Below are 24,054 nucleotides of genomic sequence, written 5' to 3' on the forward strand. Positions count from 1 at the left end.
TTGACATGTGTGTCCATAATGGCTGAAGAAGACATGTGTCTTGTTTAGCAGGACTCTGGAGTTTGAGTTCTAGTGGCGAATGAGATGTGGTGACATGCTTGTTGTTTTGAAGATGAATGTGTACAGTATGGTTATAGCTAGTTGAATGCCATCTATTTAGTACCTCAGGTGATTCAGGCACTCCTGTGATTCAGGTGGTGGAAAAAGGATTTTATATGCATATCTCATTTAATCCTCCTAACAACCCATTTTGCAAACACATACAAGTGCTATAAAAATCAACATTTTTCATATGGAAACTGAATCTTAGAAGTTAAGTAGCCCTATATAATAAAAGGCTAATATGCAAATTGTCCCTTTGACTAGGAGTTTGACAGGGAATTCGACCAGGGGGCAGGGATGGCCTGCCAATCACCTGCGGCCCCTCCCCCGGCCAGCCCCATCCCCGATCGGCTCCTCCCATGGCCCACCAACTGCCCAATCACCCTTCCCACCCCAATCAGGGGCAGGGCCAGCTGGCCAACTGCCTGCGGCCCCTCCCCCTGGCCAGCCCCGCCCCTGTTTTGCCCCCCCACCCCAATCAGGGGCGGGGCTGGCCAGTCCCCACACATGCATGAATTCGTGCACCAGGCCTCTAGTTTTAGATAACTCAGAGGTTAAGTAATAAGTCTCATAGTTTCTAAGTAAAATTAAAATATGGATGTAAGAAAAAAATCTTGATAATCATTAACCAGAATATCCTATATAATAAAAGGGTAATATGCAAATCGACCGAACAAAACAGGCAGAATGAATGGCTGCTATGACATGCACTGACCACCAGGGGGCAGACGCTCAACACAGGAGCTGCCCCCTGGTGGTCAGTGCGCTCCAACAGGGGGAGCATCGCCGGTGTCCTAGGCAGTGTTAAGGATGTCCGACTGATGGCTTAGGCCCGCTCCCCACAGGGCTAAGCCATCAGTTGGACATCCCCCAAGGGCTCCCAGACTGTGAGAGGGTGCAGGCCAGGCTGAGGGAACTCCCCTCCCCCACCCTGAGTGCATGAATCTCATGCACCAGGCCTCTAGTTTTTAAATATTAATTTCTGAATATACATTATTTAATTCTTATTTAATTTTCTTTTCAATGCTATTTTGGTTGATAATTTCAAAACATTACAGTGTACAATCTATATAAATGAGAATACATATATATATATGCATGAATTTTTAAAATTTTCTTTATGAAATTCTCAAAAATGATATAGAAACCGACTTAGGCACATGGGCAATTTGTTGGTTTGATTTGTCTATTTCCAATAATCTTGTTTTTTATGATTAAGAGACATATTAACTGCACTCAATTGTGAACCAGTAGTTAAAGAGAATTTTCAAAGATGCCAAATCATAAAAGAAAGACTTTTAGAAAAAGTGTTTTAAGTGTGGTAACACCTAGTAATGTAGAGGATAAATAGATAACTACTTAAAAATGTCTATCTAAAATAAAAAGTGGGGATTTAATTATAGACTGCAGCAATGAAGCAGAATATCTGAAAAGTGACCTTTAGTTGCATTAGTATAATGATATATTTTATATACTCTCAAATTGTTGGGCATTAATCTTCCAGAAAGTTTACATTAACCAGAGGATGTTTCAAACAACGTACTTTGAATTGTAATATATAACATGTGCACATTATATAATAGGAGTCCTGTCTTCCTGTGTACCATAATATAACTGTCTTGGTGCTTAGCTGCTCTCCTCTGAAGTCTCTCCTGATTGGGTTTTTAATTTAATTTTGGGAAATGGTTTGATTTGTGCATGTGTGTATGTGAGCCAGTGCATGCATGTGAGTGCAAGAGAGCATTTTCCTTGTTGGCATTTAATAGTGTTTGTTGCTACTCCCAGTTCTTCATCTCTTCCACCACAATGCCCCTGATACTCTGGTAGGTTAGACACAGAGGGCCTCTTTTATAATACCTGTGTTATAATGCCTATGAAGAAAGCTTTATTGTTCCCATTCTGCAGATAAGGAAGCCAAAGTGCAATATGCGTAAATATCCTGCCCAAGGACTGCCAGACATTAAGGAGAAGAGCTGATTTTCACACCCCAGAGCATCTGTCTCCTTGAGTACCAAGTGTGCTTTCTCCACTTAACCACATGGCCTACTGGGTTCATACACAGTTCCTTCAATGTCATCACCTGTTTGTGAGATGAAAATTAAGTGACTTGTGTATTGATTGTTCTGATCAATAAATTGAGACAAAGTTGGAACAATTGTCACAGTCTGAATAGTACAGTCCATAAAAAATTAAATTTTTTAAATAATGGGTAGTAAGTATGACTGTCCTTTACTCTGGAGAGAGACATTATTATACTGGCCAGGAAGCATGCCTACCCTTTGCTCTGCGAAGAGAATGGTATCTTCCAGGATTGTAAGCAAGACTGCCTTTTGCTCCAAAGGGAAAACCACTCTGTCATTCAAACCTCTTTGCTATAGAAACATCTTTGAAAAGAGAGTTCAGAACAAAGGACAGTCAGTGCCTCGCTCTCAATACGTGCATAAATGCAAGAGACCCGTGAAGGACCGTCTCCCAACAACCACATGCCCTAACTAACATTATGTTTGTGTTTCTTGTGTCTTATGCACTGCCACACTGAGATATCTGGAAGCAGTATCCTGTTTTAGGATTTTCTGTATATTTCACAAGCCTTATAATGTTGCTTCAGGCTTAGTAACTGCTCAATTAATATTTATTAAGTGCATGATGTTTTCTAATTGTCATAGAATTTATGTATATTTTAATTCTTAATATCCTGCATATGAAATATGCAAATTATTCATGGGTGGTTTCTTCTATGTGATCTGTTCAGGTTAATTAAGTACTTCGATGTAAATAGATTTTTGTACTCTGTATTCTGATATCTGGCAGATTATTTTGAAACTGAAGTAATGGTTCTGATTCAGGAGAGGTGGGGCTTGCAAAAGTGAGGAGAAGGCCCCAGTTTTTACATAAACAGTTTCTGTACATTGATCTGAGAGTTGGCATCAGCTTTTCTTGATTAAAATATGAGTAATGAGTAGTTGAGCATAAAATACTGTGACTTCTTGTGATCATCAACATTTTAAAAGGAAGGGTGAAAACAAAGTCTTTGACCAAGTACTAATGATTTTTAAAATCAGGTTTAATATTAGTGGTGTGGGCTGAACATGGCATTTGCCAAATGCTATAACTGAGTCAGACCAGGGACTTTTAAATAAGAATGTAAAGCAGTGGTGGAAGGAAGGAAGGGAGGAGCTTGTGAATCAGGTCTGAGTTTGAATGCAGCGGCAGAGGCTGTGTTCACCAGTTTTTCCCAATTCCTGACAAATAGTAGGTGCTATTCTAATTAATATTGGGTTATTCACTCTCTTTACTATCTATTCTTTGATCATAGACACGTCATCTTACTTCTGTGAACCTACGTTTTTTCATTTGTGAATAGATGATCATAAAGCACAGCTCTCAGAATGGCTTGATATAGAGATTTAAGTGATATATTGTAATGCACTAAGCGCTGTATCTGACACAAAGAAGACCTTCAGTGAACACTAGCTGTTTCACTCCTTGCACTAACTTGCAATTTCTAGCCATGCTCTGCCTATTTGTAGGAAAAGAAAAGAGTTCATACTTAGGCTCACCTAATTACAGACTCATTTACCTTTTGATGGGTGAGAATAACTTTTTGGTTGCATCCTTTAGCATCTTTTCATTTCCTGAATCTGACACCTCCTTCCTTCTTGTGTAGAACATTCTAGTAGCCATCTGACATTTCTCCTCCTTTGGTTGCCCCTTTGCTAACCATTGTGCAGACGACTGTGTGATTACTTTCGCTGCCCTGCTCAGGTCTTCCAAAGCTCCTCACTCCCAGTCTGCCAGGCTCCTGGAGCGAGCCTTCATGCTGTGCCATCATCATTATCCTCATCTTTGTTCTCCCACCTGTTCATTTGATGTTGCAGCCAGACTGTTCTCTAAACACACTGTTTTCCACCTGAGGGCCTTTGCCCGTCTCAGCCTTGCTAATAACTATTTCTTCCACCTGGAACTCCTATTCCTTTCTTATTCCCTGGGCATCTACCAAGGTGTACCACAGCCAACAGCAGGTATGAAGTCCTTCACAAAGGCTTTACCCTCTGCCATCTCCCTAAATTCATATGCAAGTCCCCCCTCCTCTGAAACCTTAAAACTAGCTTGTCTCCCTCAAGGAATGAAAATGCAACCTATGGAATGGGAGAAAATATTAGCAAAAGAATCCAATTAAAAAATGAGCAGAGGAACAGAATAGACATTTTCCAAAGAAGACATACAGATGGCCAACGGGTACATGAAAAGGTTCTCAATGTCACTAATCATCAGGAAAATGCAAATCAAAACCACAATGAGATAGCACATCACATCTATTAGAATGACTATTATCAAAAATATAGGTGATAACAAATGTTGACAAGGATGCAGAGAAAAGAGAACCCTTTTATTTGTTGGTGGGAATGTAACTTCATGCAGCCACTATGGAAATGAAAGAATATGGAGGTTTCTCAAAAATTAAAAGTAGAACTACCATATAAGATCCAGCAATTCTACTTCTGAATATGCATCCAAAAGAAATAAAATCAGAAACTCAAAGAGATATTTGCACACCCATGTTCATTGCAGTGTTATTCATGATAGCCACAGCATGGAACAGCCTAAGTGTCCGTCCATGGATGAATGGATAAAGAATATGTGGTTGTGTGTGTGCATGTGCTTTTATATATAATGGAATATTATTTACCCATAAGAAAGCAGGAAATCCTGCTATTTGCAGCAACATGGGTGAAAGATGAGAACATTATGCTAAGTGAAGTAAGCCAGACAGAGAAAGACAAATATTGCATGGCCTCATTTAGTGTAGAATGGTAATTGCCAGGAACTGGGAGTGGGCGAAATGGAAAGATGTTGACAAAGGGTACAAATTTCCAGTTATAAAATGAGTAAGTCTTGGAGAGCTAATCTATAGCAGGGTGACTATAGTTAACAAAACTGTACTGTAGGCTTGAAAGTTGCTAAAAGAGTAGATCTTATAAGTTCTTACCCCACACATGAGCGTGCGTGCAGACACGCGCACGCACAGCCACCCCCCCCACCCCGCCCACACACACATATACACACACAAAAGGTGAGGTGATGTGTTAACCAACCTTATTGTGGCAATCATTTTGCAACATATACGTGTATCAAATCATCATATTGTACACTTTAAACTTACACAATGGTATATGTTAATTACATCTCAATAAAACTAGGAAAAAATTTTAAAAGGAAATAATTTATGTCATAGCTCTTTTCACCAGTAACTTCTCTGAAAGGGACTGTGACTAACCGAGGACTGTTGAAAAACATTGAATGAGGACATATTGAACCAGAGGTAGCAGGAGAAATTAGGGGCCTTATGATCTAAAACAGTGGTTCTCAACCTTCCTAATGCCGTGACCCTTTAATACAGTTCCTCATGTTGTGGTGACCCCCAATTTCATTGTTACAAATTGAACATAATTAAAGCATAGTGATTAATCACAAAAACAATATGTAATTATATATGTGTTTTCCGATGGTCTTAGGCGACCCCTGTGAAAGGGTCGTTCGATCCCCAAAGGGGTCGCGACCCACAGGTTGAGAACCGCTGATCTAAAAGAATGTGTATGTGAGGTGGGGGCTAGTCAACCACTCACTCTCCTCCCTATGGCAGCCCCTCTGCCTGTGTGGACACAAAAGTTGCAGGTCCCCCACGTGGGCAGTTCTGGGCTGCAGGCTGCCTGGAGACTGTTGTTCAACATTTGCTATCTCCATCTTAAACCTCCACCAGCGCCTACACTTTCTGGCCAAGGAAGCAGATGTCTTCACTGTGTAACATAGCTTCGCATATGTGATGGTAAAGTGATTCAAATATGACATTTTGGAAAGTTAAATATTTTAGCATCATTTTCCATTAGAGCCTGAGTGTGCTCTGCCTATATAATTTTTAGTTTTGAGAGAAGATAGTAAAGCCCACGATAAAAAATATTTTTATAATCATACTCTTTAGTCACTATTTGATCAAAATTGATTAAAAAGCTATTAAATGAGTATATAATATATAATTAGAAGTGAATTTTTAAAAAATTCAATAAGCATTTGTTACATACCTACTATTTGTTAGACACAGAATGAATTCATTGTCTGGTAGGAGATACAGACAAGTGAACAAATACCTACAGAATAGTCTTATGGGTAATTGGCGCTTGGGGTTGTGTTTTGGGGCTTGAACCTTGTTTTTATCCTCTTCCTCTCTCTGGCATTCTCGACCAATAATAACAACAATAACTACGATTAAGTGGGTAGTTACTGTACTATAGGCACTTACTCTAGTGCTTTATGTATATCAACTCATTTTGTCCTCTAAAGACACCTATAAGGTAGGTATTATTATCATTATTATTATTATTATTATTATTATTATTATATCCATTTTTAAAGTAAAGAAAAAGAGGCCCACAGGTAAATAATTCACACTAGGAGCATGTAAAGCAGTTAAGTGAGAGCTGATGAAGGCCTGACCTAGGCCAGAAGCAGATGGCTGGAGAGAAGAGGAAGTGTGTGAGGTCTGGTTTGGGGCGGGAGAATGGGTGGGACATAGTCCGCAGCATCCACAGGACCTTGTGACAATGACAAGGGAGAGGAAAGGCTTAAGAATGAGTGGGTCTCCTGGCCTGGGGATCGGGAAATAGGGGAGCAGGGGGTGCTCACACTCACCATAGACCTGAAGTCTGGAGGGTGCTGGGAAAAGAGCAGCTGCGAGGCATTTGAAGACAGTTGTGCCATTGCTGGAGCAAGCAGGGGAGGCTTGAGGACTTCAAGTTCCCCTTGAGGGGTGCAGCCAATACCTTTTGTCTTTTCTCATCATTGCATCTTTAGCACCACTATAGTACCTGGCCTCACCAACACCCTCCTCAGAATTTCCCCCCTAAGAACACCCATTATATGTACTGGCTGTTTAACAATTAGCTTGTCTCGTTTCCTGAGAAAGTTTCCTGTAAAGACTGGAAGGTGATAGCACTGCTGTCATTAAAACATAAGTGAGATCATTGCTAGGTTTCTGCTGTCTCCTATTTAGTGGTTTTATAGCTTCTTCATTAACATTTCCGATTCTCTGAAATCATATACGTATAAGACATACTGTGTTTATCACATGAAGGATAAACAGCAACATAACATTGACAGTTATTTTGCTTCTAGCCGCCAAGCCTGCAGCCTCCTGCCTTTCTTCTGGCCTGCTGCTCCGCCTCCATCAATTCTGTGAGCCCCCAATATGCTCCCACTAAAGATGAAAAACTAAAATTAAGAATGAAAATAAATGTCTTTCAAAACCGTCAAATGCTATCTGAATTTTAAAGGACTTTCCATAGTTTTTGTCTCTTACTCAGTCACCCTTGTCACAGCTTTCTCCTGGCACATTCAAGCACTCATGGGCTTAGCGCTGCAATTAGGATTCACTCATTTGATCTCTGGGAATGTTGTCACAGTCTGAATAGTACAGTCCACAAAAAAATTAAATTTTAGCTGGGAGCAACTTACAACTAACCTCCTTTTCAGAAAAAAAATGTGAATAAAATAATAGCAAAATCACCCCCAAGTTCTTAATACCTATTTTTAAAGTAAAGAAAAGGAGGCCCACAGGTAAATAATTCACACTAGGAGCATGTAAAGCAGTTAAGTGAGAGCTGATGAAGGCCTGACCTAGGCCAGAAGCAGATGGCTGGAGAGAAGAGGAAGTGTCTGAGGTCTGGTTTGGGGCGGGAGAATGGGTGGGACATAGTCCGTAGCATCCACATTATTTTTGGTTTATCTTTTGGGTGCTATTGTAAGGATATAACTATCTACCACTGTCCTACATAGCAAAGCATTTTTCTGCAGTTGTTGATGCGTGAATATCACTAAAATTAAGTCTCAGGATGTTCGATATTTTTCATAGTGGATCTTACACTGGCCTGTCCTGTGATTAATTACTTGCTGGAGGCCAAGCAAACACTACTGAGTTCTGTGGCTATTGGGTGTTTATGCTGAAACAGCAGCATTGCTAATTCTTGCCTATTTGTACACTGTTGTGTCCTTTCCTTTCCCTAACATCTGTAACTCATGCGTTAATCATGGGGGATCACAATATCATTCTGATATTACATTTGAGTTATACGTTATATGGTAAATTGATTGTTTTCCATCAAATGAATACTTGTTTTAACATTCAATATAATAAAATCTGTTTATAGAAAATAATTAAAAAGTAGAGCAAGGTCTGTAGGAATTAAAGAGTATGTCTAGAGAATGCACCTTTATCAGCTTTAAGGGTGTGGTGAAGACCCCAAGGGGAGGGAGGACAAGAAAAGCTTAGGAAGTTTAAGAAGACTAACAGGCAAATTAAGAAGAAAACTAGAAAGTGATGCAGATGTTTGATGCTTTTGAAATGTGTGTTTCCTTTTTTGTTTGAGTTTTGGTAGCAACGTCATCAAGAAAATAATTGATTTGCTGGTTGTACTTATATATTTTTATTTACATATATCACATTTTGAAACAAAGAACTTATGGCAATAGAAGTTAAAAATCTTAAAACAATTTTATCCCTGCTATATTATTTTTCTGATGATAAATTATTTTACTCTATGCAAATATAAAATAACTTACATCTAATATTTGTTATTTTAAACATGTTTAAACACTTTCATTTTTATTTTCTTAATATTTAACATTTAATTTTATTTACTATTTTCAATCAGTAGCTATTGCTACTTGACAAATCAATGTGCTTCTTTATTACTTCTTAATGCAGTAAGAACAAATTAATTCCATGGCTGATAACAGTGCCAAATGGTGTACATAGTTCACTACTTTCTCAATCCTTTAGACATTTACTGAGCAGCCACTATGTGCAAAAAAGTTTGTGCTGGATGTTGCAAAAGGGTACAAAAAACATCATCCAGGCCGCTTGTGCACTAGAGGCGAAGGTTGAAACCTTGGGCATATACGAGATTGCACATCAGGAGGGGAAAGAGAGAGCAGGAAACAATTTCTGTGATAAGAACCTAAAGGATGCCTTCACTCAGGTGACAGAAAGGGAGTGATAAGATGGCCAAGGTGACAACAAAAGGGAAAGTCAAAGATGTATAAAGATAACCAGCATGTACATTTTTAAAAAATATTTTTTATTGATTTCAGAGAGAGGAGGGGAGAGCGAGAGATATAGAAACATCAATGTTGGGAGAAAATCATTTGAGTGGCTGCCTCCTGCATGCCCCCTACTGGGGATCGAGCCTGAAACCCAGGCATTTGCCCTGACCGGGAATTGAACTGTGAACTCCTGGTTCATGGGTCGATGCCCAACTACTGAGCCACACCAGCCGGGCACCAGCATGTGCATTTTAATCAAAGCCAGAAAAGAAAAGGGTTTCAAGAGGTTGACATATTCTGTAGAAGATCAGGGAGGGTGCAACAGAATTCACTGTTCTTTAGGAATTTGGTTTCAGTGGAAAGTGGGAAAGAAAGCCCAAATCTATGGATGGTATATAAAGACATTGATCAGTGCTACATATATCCTGTGGACCAGTGCCAGTCTGCGAAGTGCTTGTTAACTGTCCACACAGATGAACTACTGAATGCAAGTCAGACATATCGTGAAACGTTAGTTCAACTGGCTTTTTTTTTTTTTTCTCACAAGAAGCCTCTCTCAGGGAAGCAGGTAGTGAGTCCATTTGTGTTCTGGCAGGGATTCCATACCTTGTCTCCGATGGATAAGAGTGTGAAGACAGCCTGCTTCGAGGAGCACTGATACAGATAATAACAGTGTAGATATTTCCATTTTCATTTTTATCCTGCTTTTTAGAGATATAATTGTCATATAACATTGATGTGGAAATTAAATGAGATAAATGTCAGGTGTAAAACAAGATTCTGGAACAGGGATGGGCAAACTTTTTGACTCGAGGGCCACAATGGGTTCTTAAACTGGACCGGAGGGCCGGAACAAAAGCATGGATGGAGTGTTTGTGTGAACTAATATAAATTAAAAGTAAACATCATTACATAAAAGGGTACGGTCTTTTTTTTTTTTAGTTTTATTCATTTCAAATGGGCCGGATCCGGCCCGCGGGCCGTAGTTTGCCCACGGCTGTTCTGGAACATACTAAATGCTAAATAGAAGGCCTATAATCTTGGCGATGATTTTTATTTTTCAAGGAAAGGAGAGTAGAGTTTTGTTTTGTAAACTAAAATTCTGTCAGGAAGCACCATTGTTTTAGGCAGCTCAGCAAGGATAGCTTTTGCCAATTTTGTTTGTATTCTAGATTTCAGTGTTGATTTTATTTTGAAATTAATTTTTCCTATAGTTGTACTTTAGAGATATAAATTTTAATCGTTTAACATGCTACAAGCTCTCCAGACACCCCAAATTGTCTTCACTGTTACTTTTTTAGGATCTACTGGCCACACCATTGCTTCCCCTATCATTTACAATCCAGGATTGTTGTAAAGGTAACAACAGGCTTGACACCCAGGAAGAGCCAGTATTTCAGTTTGTGTCTAAGGTAGGAAAAAGCCAGTTTGAACATAGGGATTCTCTTATTCAGCCTTTTGTTCTAGTCAGTCCTTCAACTGATTATATGAGGCCCACCCACATTAGGGAGGTGCAATCTCCTTTATTCAGTCTGTTGATGCAAATGTTAATCTCATACAGAAACTCCTTCAACGGATATACACAGAATAGTGTTTGACGAAATATCTGGGTACCCTGGACCCAGTTCAGTTGACAAATAAAATGAATCATCACAGATAACTTGTAAATTTATATCTTCAGACTGCACCCTCCCCTAAAATCCAGAATTTGTATATCCAAATATCTGCTTATTATCTCTACTTGGATGTTTAAGAGGCACCACAAATGAAACTCCCAATTCCCTCCCATAAACCTGCTTGTTGCACAGTAGTCTCCATTTTAGTTAACACAGCTCTAATTAATGTAGGCCCCCAAACTGCTGAGTAATTTTTGACATCAAAACTGCCAGAAAGTCCCATGGCTCTACTTTCAAAATATATTCAGACTCCAACCACTTCTATTATTACCACCATGGTGCAAGCTATTGTTATTTCTTGCCTGGAGTTTTGCAGTATCCTACTTGCTACTTCATCTTCTTACTTCAGTCCTTGAGCCCTTGAAGTTTATTTCAAAACTGTAGCCCTAGTGATCTTATTGACAGCAAAAGTCAGATTATGTCACTTTGGCTCAACACCCTCTGATGATTTCCACTTTCACGTAAAATCAACATCTTAGTTTACATGATTCTACCTCATCAGCAGCCCCCCCCCCCCCCTTCCACTCCAATCACGCTGGCCTCCTTGCTGTTCCTCAGACATGCCTGCATGCTCTTACCGCAAGACCTTTGCACAACTGTTTCCTCTACCTGCATTACTCTTCTCCTAGATGGCTACATGACTTGCTCCCTTGCCCTCTTCGGGTCTTTGCTCAAATCCTACTTTCTTACAAAGTAAGACTTTAATTTTATTTTATAATAACCTAATTTTTAAAGAAGACAATATTTATGTATTATGAAACTAAAAACAAAAAGCTACTATTTTTTAAAAATATATTTTATCGATTTTTTACAGAGAGGAAGGGAGAGGGAAAGAGAGTTAGAAACATCGATCAGCTGCCTCCTGCACACCTCTTACTGGGGATGTGCCCACAACCAAGGTACATGCCCTTGACCGGAATCGAACCTGGGACCCTTGAGTCCGAAGGCTGACGCTCTATCCACTGAGCCAAACCGATTAGGGCTACTATTTTTTTTTATTATTTTTTTTAATTGCTTAAAGTATTACAAAGAGTATTACATATGTCTCCTTTTTTCCCCCGCCCTTGACAATCCCCCAGCCTCCCCTACCCCCCAGTGTCTTGTGTCCATTGGTTATGCTTATATGCATGCATACAAGTCCTTCGGTTGATCTCTTACCCCCCGCTCCTGTCTCCCAACCCTCCCCGGCCTTCCCGCTGTAGTTCGACAGTCTGTTCGAGGCAGCTCTGCCTCTGTATCTATTTTTGTTCAAAAGTTTATTATGGTCTTTATTATCCATAAATGGGTGAGATCATGTGGTATTTTTCCTTCATTGACTGGCTTATTTCACTTAGCATAATGCTCTCCAGTTCCATCCATGCTGTTGCAAATGGTAGGGCTACTATTTTGTTTTTTTAAAGCTTGTGGAGTCATAGGCCATCGTTCCCCTCTGGGATTATGGATCTTGTTTGTTCAGCAGTGACAAGAATGTCTGGGCCCAGAGATACAGTTGTAAATATAAAAACAGTCAGTTCTACCTGTTTCTCAAGTAAAAGTGACTTTCGTTAAAATCAAATTTTTTAAAATTTATCCATACAGATCCCTCTGTGTAATAGATGGTGTCGGGGTTGGGAGCACAAGAGACTCAGAGACATTGGGGCACATTTTATCTGTTTTCTTCCCAAACGTGAGAATATGGCCTTGCTGATGCTGAGTGAGTCAGAAACCAGGAGAGTAATGATTATACCAATTCCCCAACATAGAACTTCTTAGAGTCCTAGTGGATGTGTACTGTTGGAAAAGAGATCTAAGTGCTGAATCCAAAAGACTTGTGACCTAACAGACATGTGGCTGTTTTCCCGGATCCAGCTGGCCCAGTCTTCCATGGATCTAATTCCCTAGTCACCTGAAGCCACTAGGGAATTAGGAACCAGGGAAAACTGGACACCTGGCTACTCACAGGTTTTGGAGTCCTTGACTAATTGGTTGGGGACCTAATGAGGTAGAGTATTGTCTTTTCCCCTCAACTTGTAACTCTGAAAATTCCAGAATCTGGTTTAGGAGAGGAACCTAAAATGCTGCAATAGACTTTTCTTTTCTTAAGGCAATTCTGACTTAAAAACAAACAAACACCTACAAACAAATATAGTTCCAAGAAACTGTGGAAACTGACAAAAATTGCCCACAGTTGAAAATGGGCTCAATTTCTTCCCTAAGTAATAATCATCTGTTGTCTATGAGTAGATGTTGGCATTCTACAACTTATATCTGATGATTAATTATTTAGTTAATATCTACCAAGAAGAGGCCTAATGAAATAGCTTTTAAATTTAGCCAGAAAAAAATAGCACCATTAATGATGGCCTTGACATTCAGCAAAGCCAAATTAAGCAGTCAATCTGATGTTTTATAGACAGTCTGTTATAGAGCCTCACACCCCGTGGATGTTTGATAAGCATTAATTGCCTGGCTGACGATGAACAGCTATACATCTGCCTGTTATAGAAACTGCCATGGTGGAATAAATAAGAGAAGGTTGATTTGAGATGTTCTGTGGGATAGGACCTTGTGAGCACTGTGTGGGTTTTTTTTTTTTTTTTAATCAGGCTTCATAATTTTCTTTTAATGGAACACGTTCATTAAAAATATAATTCCCTTGCCCAGCCGACGTGGCTCAGTGGTTGGGTGTTGACCTATGAACTAGGAGGTCACAGTTCCATTCCAGGTCAGGGCAGCCGGTCAATGATTTTCTCTCATTGATGTTTCTATCTCCCTCTCCCTCTCCCTTCTTCTCTTAAATCAATAAAAATATATTTTAAAAAATTGGATTCCCTTTGTCAATGCAAGGTAAAGTGGCAGTTAATAGTGGTAGTGGTCAAATGTTATTTCCTTTTTAAATGGAAAGCTGAGAGCCTCTAAATAATCAATGTCACATTCCCTTTTTAAATTATTTGCATCAATGCCAGGGAAATCATTAACATTTCAGGTCAGATGACTGTTATTTTCATTAGTGTGCTGATAATGCACTGTGTTCATTGTAGTGAGTGGAGAATGGGGAACTCTGGTCTGCATTTTATTCTTTCATTTATATGGATTCACTTTTACTGAATATAAATACTATAAAGCTAGAAAATATTTATAAAGTAATAATAATAGCTGACTTTTTATCATTACTCTATGCAGTCATTGTGCTAAGCTCTTCATATGTATTTGTTTCAAGTGTGCGTTGAAAGATTATTTCACATTTTCTGCCACATCTTTTTTATGCCTTTGAAATGATAACTTTTACACTGTTCTATTTAAAATCACAATTTTACTCATGCTTATTTAATTGCAGTGATACAGTCAACCATAGCTTCCTCTGAAGGAACAAGAGCACATGTTTGAAGGATAATAAAGCTGATGAAAATTTTAAACCTTTAGAAATGGAGTATTGAGCAAAGACAGATGTTTTATAAAAGAAGGGAAAGACAGCTGATCATGTGACTCTGATGAATTGGTGTAGAGAATTATTGAGATCTATAGATATGCCTTGTTTCTGTATATCATTTTTATAAAAACTGGTTCAAAATGAATAGTCCACACTGTGGAATGACCCAGCTGCTTGTTGAAGCAATTGCTTTTAATTAGCCCATCTGATGTTGATTGGATTTGGGCCTTGCATGCCTGGATTCTTGAAAGATTGAATTACCAGTTATTCTTCTCATTTAGAGACATGTGATTCTAAAGTGATTTGAGATTTTCATGTCAAATCGTTCTTATCACCTTAAAAATTATATATGTGTATAAACAATTTCATGGGCTTAAAAGAAGTTCTTCATCTAGTTACTTTTGAAAGATATTTGAACTCTCATGTATTATTCTTAAACTCTTGCCCTCCCCCCCCCCATTTTGTACAATTGGAGACTTTTTGTGTAGTGTGCATGGACAAACGTGTTTGCAAAAGGAGTAACATATGGGACAAACTGAACACTTCATACTAAACTGGCCTGTTCTGTCCGGATCAGGAAGGTTCCAGTGAAGTGGTTGCTTAGTAACTAATGGAATTAGAAGAAACCGTGTTAGCAGGGGCGCTTGCCCTCATCTGTGTGTTCGCCTAATATTGGGAGAGTGACTCCAGCGCATGTTGCCTGGCTTGCAGTTGTTAAACCAAAGTGATGACTAAAATGAAAGATTGAAGAGAGATTCCACAGCTGGACTGGGAGCCTATATGTATAATCTTACACACCTTATTTATGTTAGTATGTTGAAGAAAAAGATATTAAGAGAGGACTTTAAAAATAAAGAGTAACTACTGAAATTTGATTGGGGTTAAAATTTTAAGAGTGATTGTTAACTTACATTGGGTTTTAAAGAGTAGAACAATAATTATCTTCATCATTCTTCCAAAAAGTCCTCTATAAAAAAGGGTTAACAGATTTTATGTGATGGCACCATGGATTCTAGGACAGACACGGCATGTCTTGTGCTTGTCTGTATGCATACTTTATGATTCGGGGCTGGCACATCTGTGGTTACACCCGTAACTAGATTCTGACCACTCTCACTTGAGCCTGAATATGGCCTTACAGCTCTCAACAGGGCTGCAGGCAGTCACTGCCAGCCTTTGAGGGGCAGACAAGAAAATGCCTTGTCATTCTTTGTGGCAAATCAAAACTACTTAAAAGCTTCTGCCTTCTGAATTCCATTAGAATGGGTATGAGGGATTTGTGACAATAGCAGCTCTGAGTTGGCCATGCACAATTCCTCTTCAGGAAACTATAAAAAAAGAGATGGACCAGGGAAAGTCAAACCAAATACAGTAATTGGGAAAAGGAAGGTGGTGTGATGGATTTACTCCTTCAAAGACCTTATTCTTAAAATCATGGGAGGCAACCAATTGATGTTTCCCTCTCACATCCTTGTTTCTCTCTCTCTCTTCCTCTCTCTAAAATCAATAATAAAAATGGCTTATCGAATATATTCAGTAAGGAAGAGTAATAGTACCATCCCTAAATATGTTTAAAATATTTAAAGATGAAAGAATGGACTTCTTTCCATGGTGGGTAGCAAAATATTGAAATCCCATACCCAAGGGATACAACCATAAGCTAGAAGGTAACAGGAGCACCAGAGGAATGAGTGGAAGCCAAGGGATCAGAGAGGGGGACCCAAGGCTAAAGGCAGATGTGTGGATGCTGTTTTCCAGAGTATGTAACAAGTAACAAGGATAAATACCCTTTGTGGATAGTCTGACTTCATGATGGGCAACAGGTTTTGGCCTACACACTTACCATATCTTTAGCTAAGAAAACAACAACTTGATTTGTGTCTTTTTCCACTCCATTCTCTCCCAGAAGACCTCAGTGATTGAGGTATGGCCACATTCAGGAGGAGGAGAATTCTAAAGAGAAATAGGAAAACCATCATCATGCTGCTTTTGAAGGGCTCATTATCACCATGTAGTTAATTTAAGAAGCAACCGTGCCAAGAGCAAAGCTGTGAAATATAACTAGATTTTTTTTAAATAAACAAGCTACATGTTTGAAGCTGTTGGGAAAACCAATATGTTTTATAGTTTGTAGTATATAATAGTTTTTTTCTTTATATGGTTAAGGTGAGGGGAAACTGGTATTTTAGCAGTATTAATTTTTGCTGTCTAATTATAATTACAGTAATATAATCTTACTGCTTTCGTTTGTCTTGATATTTTATTCTCTGAGAGGACTACTGTACTATTTGAGGAAGAATTAAAACAGCTATAAAAGATATATAAGGGAGAAAAAACCCTCCACCCCAGTCTTTCAGACCATTAAGCTCCCCAAACGGATTGGATTGCTTTTGCATTTGGGAGATCATGAAGGTAAATGATCCAGTTCAACTGTGGTCAGGACCCTTCTCAACTAAATGCTAGTGAATGGGTTATTGTGGTTAATTGAACAGTCTCATTAACTGGGATTTACTACCAATTCTATATGTGACGTATAACCAGAATTCAATAAAGGATAATCACCATTAACACTAAATTGAGCAAAATGTAATCTTGTTGATTCAGAAGTTAGCTCCAGTCTCTGTAATGCCTCATGGCCATTGTAAACATTGCTAATTGTATAACACTGGGCGTATAAAGGAGGAGGAGGATCAGGCTAGATCTGCTGCAATCAATGCAAGTTACTTTTTTTCAATAACTTCCATAAACATTCTTGTTTACTGTTATTTAACTCTCTCATAAAAGATAAGGGTTGCATGTGCTCAAAACAATCCAGTTATTTCACCTGTAAAAGCAGTTGAGTTCCTTGTAACTTGGGAATTCACAGTACATCTTGCCCATGTCTAGTGTTAATTCCAAAGCTACACATAGGTTACTAAAAAGAACGTATTTCACCAACTTCAAGTGCTTAAAAAAGTCTTATCAGCTGTCATTCTAATGATCTTTGAAGATGTAGACTTTTCATTGGTCAGTTTTGTGGCATAAAGTACCAACCTAAAACTGGTCATAGCTCATCTTGTGACTGCATGACAACTAACGTGACCCAGGGGAACTTAATTCATGGGCTGTGATGTTAGCACTCAATTTGTGTCACTTCTGTGTGAAATATAGGAGAAATGACACACTACAAATCCATAACTCTCTCTGAGGTAGTGGGCACTTAAAGTGGATTGTGGTCTCACAAACTGGGTTTTCAATTAGGAAGATTTGTGGAGGTGGCGGCACATTATCAGCCAAGAGTGAGCTGTGACAAAATTGTAAATCTCAACCCGGCCAAGGCTTTCCCAAAGACAATACAGTGTGAACCAAGGAAGAACCTGTGCAGTGCTTTCATATTTGTAGGCAGAACCTTATCCCATGCTTTGGAAGAATGTGGCTTAATAGAGGACATTACCATATGTTCTTAATTTTTCCCAAATGTCTATCTTTGAACATATTTGTATTTGGCCTATGGTAGATACTCTTTAACTTTAGCTATGTTTTATATTCCACGTTGTAAAACATCTTACATCATGAAAATTCTTTCTTATGTCAAATTATTTTTGTTTATAGCAGTGTAGAGCAGCTGGGCATCATGCACAGATGAATTTTTGAAGAACTTGTTCATTTGTTCATCAATTCATTCACCTGTATTTGCTAGAATCTAGGATCTCCATAGTGAATAAGGAAGACGTGGAACTCACTTTCATGAAGCTATGTTTACCTTTTCAAGGAGATCAATGCTAAAACTATAAGATAGCACCCTTGGTCTCCTCACCTCTTTTGCTACCAAAGAGGCTTTGTCCTTTCCCATGGGCTCGGGCAGGTCTCCAGACATTGTTTCACAAGCTCGGGCAGCCTAGTCAGCTGGTGTTTCACTCTGTCAGATGGCCAGGTTCTTTCTTACTTTGATGGTATCCTGTGAGCCTTTTCCTAATTGAGGTTCCTTGAAAGTTTGTTAAACTCAAGACATTGATCTTGATTTAATAGTTACCTTTTTAAAAAATTAACTAATTTTCTAATTTTTAAAAATTATGGTGCATTAAGTTTGTAACATTAAATTTCTAAAGCTCTATGATATGATACCAGAATGGAAATTACGTGGTTATAGAAATACGGTGATGGTTTTTATGATGGGGTCTGTCCTTAAAGTAGGGTAAGGAATATGGGGTGAAAGTGAAGTGCCGCAGCCAATCGTAGGAATTTTGAGTAGGATTGTCATTAGGAGAGTATTTGAAAGGAATGGATTTGGGCAGAGGGGAGAGGAGAGGGCTGTTTCTTAACTCTTAGTCCAATGGGGATCAAAAGGATGCATGAGAGAGTAGAGTAGGACAATCAGTGTAGATTAGAATAGCAGTTTCTATTTATTAAGTATCTATTATGCATGACTGTACCTAAACCTTAAAACAACCCTGTGAGGTTGGTATTATCCTCATTTTACAAATAAGGGACCTGAGGTTTAGAGAAGTTAACGAATTAGCCAAGGTCACATGTTCAAGGTAAATTGCCTGGTTGTAGAACTAGGAGTCGAATCAGATGTGTCTTCCTGCACAATCCTGAACATTAAAAAAAAGTTTTCAAAAGGCACTTATTAGAAATAGACGGGTAACATGTCCATTGTAATGGTCCAAATAATACTATGTAAATGGATTAAAATTAATAGCCTCTTCCTTCCTCTACAGTCATACCCTATAATAAAGTCCCAGTGACCAATTTGGTGTTCCTTTATTGCTAATGCAAACATATTCAAATATATATGCACATTATTTAAGGGGTTATTTACTTGCCCCAACTCTTCCAGGCCAGGCTTCACGTTCAGTAGCTCACAACTCTCTGTTCTATGCCAATTGCCCTGGTTGCTTTTGAAAGACACCTACGAAAGCAAATTCAAAAAACTCCCTTGGCAGCTTGTTCTGTTATTTAACTTTTGCTCTCAGGAACTGTTTTCCATTTCATTAACCCAGATAATTGTTCTGCAGCCTGAGTCATTTCTGTCTTGCTCTGCATATGGGGTTGATGGAGAGCAGCTGGTCACCCTATCAGGTGCAATTTCAACTTACATAGAAGATCTGAAAAAAGAAATTCGTGTGGGGAATATTAAAACCTGAAACACTAAATTTAATAATAAAAAAAGACATTGAAAACAACTGAAATTTCTTTCATTTTTTTTAAGTGGCTATAAGAAGTCTGAAGCAAATTCAGAATTACACAAATTGAAATAGTTTTTTTTATTGTGACCTGTACTTTTTAATTTTAAGATTTTAGATCTTCTATAAATGCATAAGCATAATCCATTTAACATTAAAGTCAATTTCCTGTTAGCATTTTTTATGTATAGCCCACACTTGATTTCCAAGAAACCCCAGAAACTGGTACTTCTAATGTATCAATCATTTTAACCAGAGAATGTATAAAAGAAACTTTATTCTATTTTATTATCACAAAATATAAATTTCACCAAGAGCTTGCCTGTTATCAGGCCATATATCATGTACTGAATACTTTACATATATACTGTCATATAATCTTCAAACAAGTTCATTAGTCCCATTTTTTAGATAAGAAAACTGAGTCAGGTTACATGTTTATCATTCTCACTTACCAGTGATCAAACCCAGAATTGTTTTGTTACAAATTTGCTTTAAACACAAACCAAGGATCATGTGACTTCAAATCCAGTCTTCTTAACCTGCCATACAGTGCCTTAACTGCTGGTGACACCAGTGGGAAGCCAGATCAAGTCACTAACTAACCAGGTTCCCAAATTTACCACATTGACCATTGGCCTTTAACAGGTTTTAGAGGATCAATTTAGAAGGTTAAATTTTAAAGGTTATATTTTACTTATGATAAAGTAAATTTCTGAAAGTTAAATATATTCTTAATTTAAAATGTATAGAATTATGAGAATCAAAATAAATTTATCAAAATTAAAAATTGCTAACGGTACATATTAATACTTTGACAGAACAAAATATGACATTTTTAAATTTAAAAAGATTTAAGGGGAGCTGAACTATTACTACATAGAACCATGCATTGCTGTATTTTTGTTTTACTTTTGTGAATGAGCCAAATTATAAAACCTGAAGGTACAGTACAAGACTTCTCTCATTCAGACACCAATGACAAGTTTGAGGGGATTCCTAAAACTACTTTCATGTTCAATAATTCGCTGGACAGTCACAGAACTCACTGCAAGTTTTTATACTCGTGGATTTGGCTTATTACAGGGAAAGGACGCAAATTAGAACCAGCCAAGGCAAGAGGCACATGGGGCAGAGTGCAGAAGGGGACCAAATATGGCGCTTCTGGCCATCCGCCTCCTGTGGGGCCGTGTTACCTCCTCTGGCCATGCTGTGCGACAGTGTGCACAGGGCACTGCCAACCAAGGAAGCTCACCCGTGCTTGTGGTGTCCGAGTTTTTACTGGAGCTCAACTGCAAGCTGCCTACGTGTCTGGCCTTTCATCTCTAGCCTCTCCTGGGACCTCCAGTTCATACCTTTAACCTCCAATTCCCCTGAGGTCAGAACTGATATGGTGTGGCCCCAAACCCATCATAAATCATGTTCCCTAGACTCAGTGGTCAAAGCCCCAGACAAATCAAGACACTCCTATCAGGCAGGATAATCCAAGGGCCCAGAGATCACGCCCCAGAAACCCAGGGCAAAGGCAGACCTCTCACTGGGTAAGGTTAAGTCTTCACTACACAGAGTAGTGTATTTCATCATCAGTAGCATAAAATTGAATATTCTCTTCATACCTGTTAAGTCAAACTTGTTAAAGGCTTTTGTGGGGGGCAAGGCAAACCTATGCATTTGTTTAATATGACAAGTTTTTATTTTTTTAATTTCCAAGTTTCCGTTTGACATATTGGTCATTCAGTGGAAGAACTGGCATTTCAGTAAGTTAGCCATTTGGAGAGTTAGTTTAGGGGCATATTGACTCTCACTGAATAACTTTGACAGTGGTTCTCAAAATCAAGTGAGCATCAGAGTCACCTGGATGACCCTTACAACACAGATTGCTGGACCGACTCTGAGTTTCTGATTCAGCAGGTCCTGGGACCCCCCCGGCCCCCCAGTCCCAAGAATCTATAACAATTTCCTGGGCTGTACTGATGTTGGCAGCCCAGGAGCCACATTTTGAGAACCACTGAAATAGAGGGTGTGATAATGTAGCAGAAGAGAAGAATGAGCTATGTCATTGAGATGGGGAATAAAGGAAGAACAGTTGAAGACAAGGGTGTGCTTTCCATGTCCTGTTGACAAGTATGTTTGGGAGTGCTGCACATTTCATGAGATCTCAGGATCCAGAGAATGAGTTCAGTGAGTGAGTCTAAACACAGTCACCCCAGAGAAGGGCTGTGGGAGTAAATGAGAGTCTGCGTGTGGGGTGTTTCTTTGGGTATCCTGTACTGCTGAGACAGTGACTTGCAGTGGCCTGTGTTAAGCGAAGCCTTTTGTCAAAGCATTGCAGAAGCCAATATCAGTCTTTAACCTATAAAACTTTTTTCTTTCCTAGTCTCTCTAGGAGTTTGTCTTGTTCCCTTGCTTTTTAAGTCCCATAACTCTCTGTCTCTTCCTTTTTCCCCGCCTCAGGCAATGTTCAGTCTTTGTATGGTGGAAAGTGGAGCTGACGAGGTGAATTTGCATGGTGTGACCAGCCTAGGCTTAAAGCAGGCTCTGGAGTTTGCATACACAGGACAGGTATGGTACAAAATGTCATCTAAGAGGCCTAACATGTTAACTGTAGCTAATCAGAGGAGATTCTCCTTGAGGCATGAGATCTCATTATTTTTCTTGTTATGCATCTTGATGTTTTAAAAAATTTTCACATCTTTAATTTTATAGCTACATGATGGAAAGGTAAGTAAAGCAGTATGATTTTAAATAGGACCCAGGGAACATAATATTTTCATCTTAGCTCAGTGGTTTGTTGGTATAATTTTAAAATATCCTAAAGGACTATTATATGGGAGTTTGCAAATCACTGAAGCTCAGTGACTCAATCTTGGCTTTATTGGCTTAAAAACAAGACCAAAAAAAAAAAAAAAAAAAAAAGTAAAGCCTCGAAAGGCTATGTCTAGCATCTTGGCACCCTGTCCTCAAATATCTCAGAGTCAAGGTGTCAAGATTAGAATGTGATGGTTTAAAAGGCAAAATTGTTCATTACTAAAATTGTTATGGGACTAATATGCATCTCCAGAGAACAACAGTCTCTCTCTCTCTCTCTCTCTCTCTCTCTCTCTCTCTCTCTCTCTCTCTCTCTCTCATACAAGAGCCATGTTAGTGTACAGCTATCAGCAAATCAAAATAAAACTGCATAAAGACAATATGAATTCAGATCTCAACCTTTGTGGTTCTTAACTAGTGTTATGTTAGTGAAACAATGATTAGAACACACAAAACCTTTCCTTTATAAGTTATCTTTAATTGACATATGATTGACATATAACATTGTATTAGATTTAGGTGTACAACATAATTATTTGATGTATGTATATATTGTGAAATGATTACCACAATAAGTTTAGTTAACATCCATCACCACACATAGTTACAATATTTTTCTCTTGTGATGAGGGCTTTTAATTATATTCTCTTAGCATCTTTCAAATACACAATACAGTATTGTTAACTGTAGTTTCCATACTATACATTACATCCTCCAGGGCTTATTTATCTCATAATCAGAAGTTTGTACCTTTGACCCACTTCACCCATTTTGCTCCCTTCCCCCTATTTTTATTTCAGAATTACTTAACTGAGTCGATGCAGACACAGACTGGATGTTTATCCTCTTTTATAAAGTTTTGTTCTTTAATTCCATGTCATCCAACTTAGGTCTAGTGTCTTCTATGCTAAAATCAGGGCCTCTTCTCTCTCTCTTTTTTTAAAATATATTTTTATTGATTTCAGAGAGGAAGGGAGAGGGAGAGAGATAGAAACATCAATGATGAGAGAGAATTATTGATTGGCAACCTCCTGCATGCCCCATACTGGGGATCAAGCTCGCAACCCAGGCATGTGTCCCGACAGGGAATTGACCTCCTGGTTCATGGGTCAACCCTTAACCACTGTGCAAGCTGGGCAAGGGCCTCTTCTCTTGACAGACTCACATCCTATTGGGAGAAAGAGGAAAATAAAGAATTATATATCCTTACTGTGATGGGAGGTATAATAGAAACAGAACACATGGGGACAAAAGGGAGGGTGTGGTCAACCAGGTCCATCAGTGCAAACCTTCACAGAGAAGGTGGTAGTTGTTAAAGAAAGATGGGCCCTCACTCTTCTACTAAATTTCCTTCTTTGGAGGCATATTAAAGTGTATGATATTGTCCATTCTCTTTGCTGCATTAGTAGAGTTTGAGAAATGTTTTATAGAATAACTGAGGCAACTTGGGCAGCTGAAATGAAAATAGTAGATGCGGGGGCGGGGGGGGGGGCATCATCCGTCAAGGAGCAAGTACAAAGCAGAGTAGACAGAAGACGGGTAACAAGTTTAGTGTCAGCCCGGTCAGATGTCATGCCTTAGGAAATAAGGGAGACAATTATTGTCCACAGAATTGCCAAAAAATATTCCCAGTGAAGTGAGTAAATAATGTGTTTTATGCTCTTTGGTTTCTTTGATTAAAGAAAGATACCAGCTTGTGTTGTATATATTTCTCTCTTCACACCTTAATTCCAGTCACACCTGCAGTTGCCCATCTCTACAATACAATTGACAACCCACAGCTCAGACTTCACTCGT

General features: G+C 38.8%; 1 protein-coding gene across 1 annotated transcript in view; it reads left to right on the forward strand.

The window, feature by feature from the left end:
• Positions 1-24,054, forward strand: part of KLHL32 (kelch like family member 32) — a 176,647-nt gene that overhangs the window by 50,302 nt on the left and 102,291 nt on the right. Inside the window, exon 4 of the mRNA XM_023759760.1 lies at positions 21,903-22,010. Within this exon, the coding sequence (XP_023615528.1) occupies positions 21,903-22,010 (108 nt within the window). The remainder of the gene's footprint in view (positions 1-21,902; positions 22,011-24,054) is intronic.

This window comes from Myotis lucifugus, unplaced genomic scaffold (genome assembly GCF_000147115.1).
Source record: "Myotis lucifugus unplaced genomic scaffold, Myoluc2.0 scaffold_161, whole genome shotgun sequence".
Taxonomy (NCBI): domain Eukaryota; kingdom Metazoa; phylum Chordata; class Mammalia; order Chiroptera; family Vespertilionidae; genus Myotis; species Myotis lucifugus.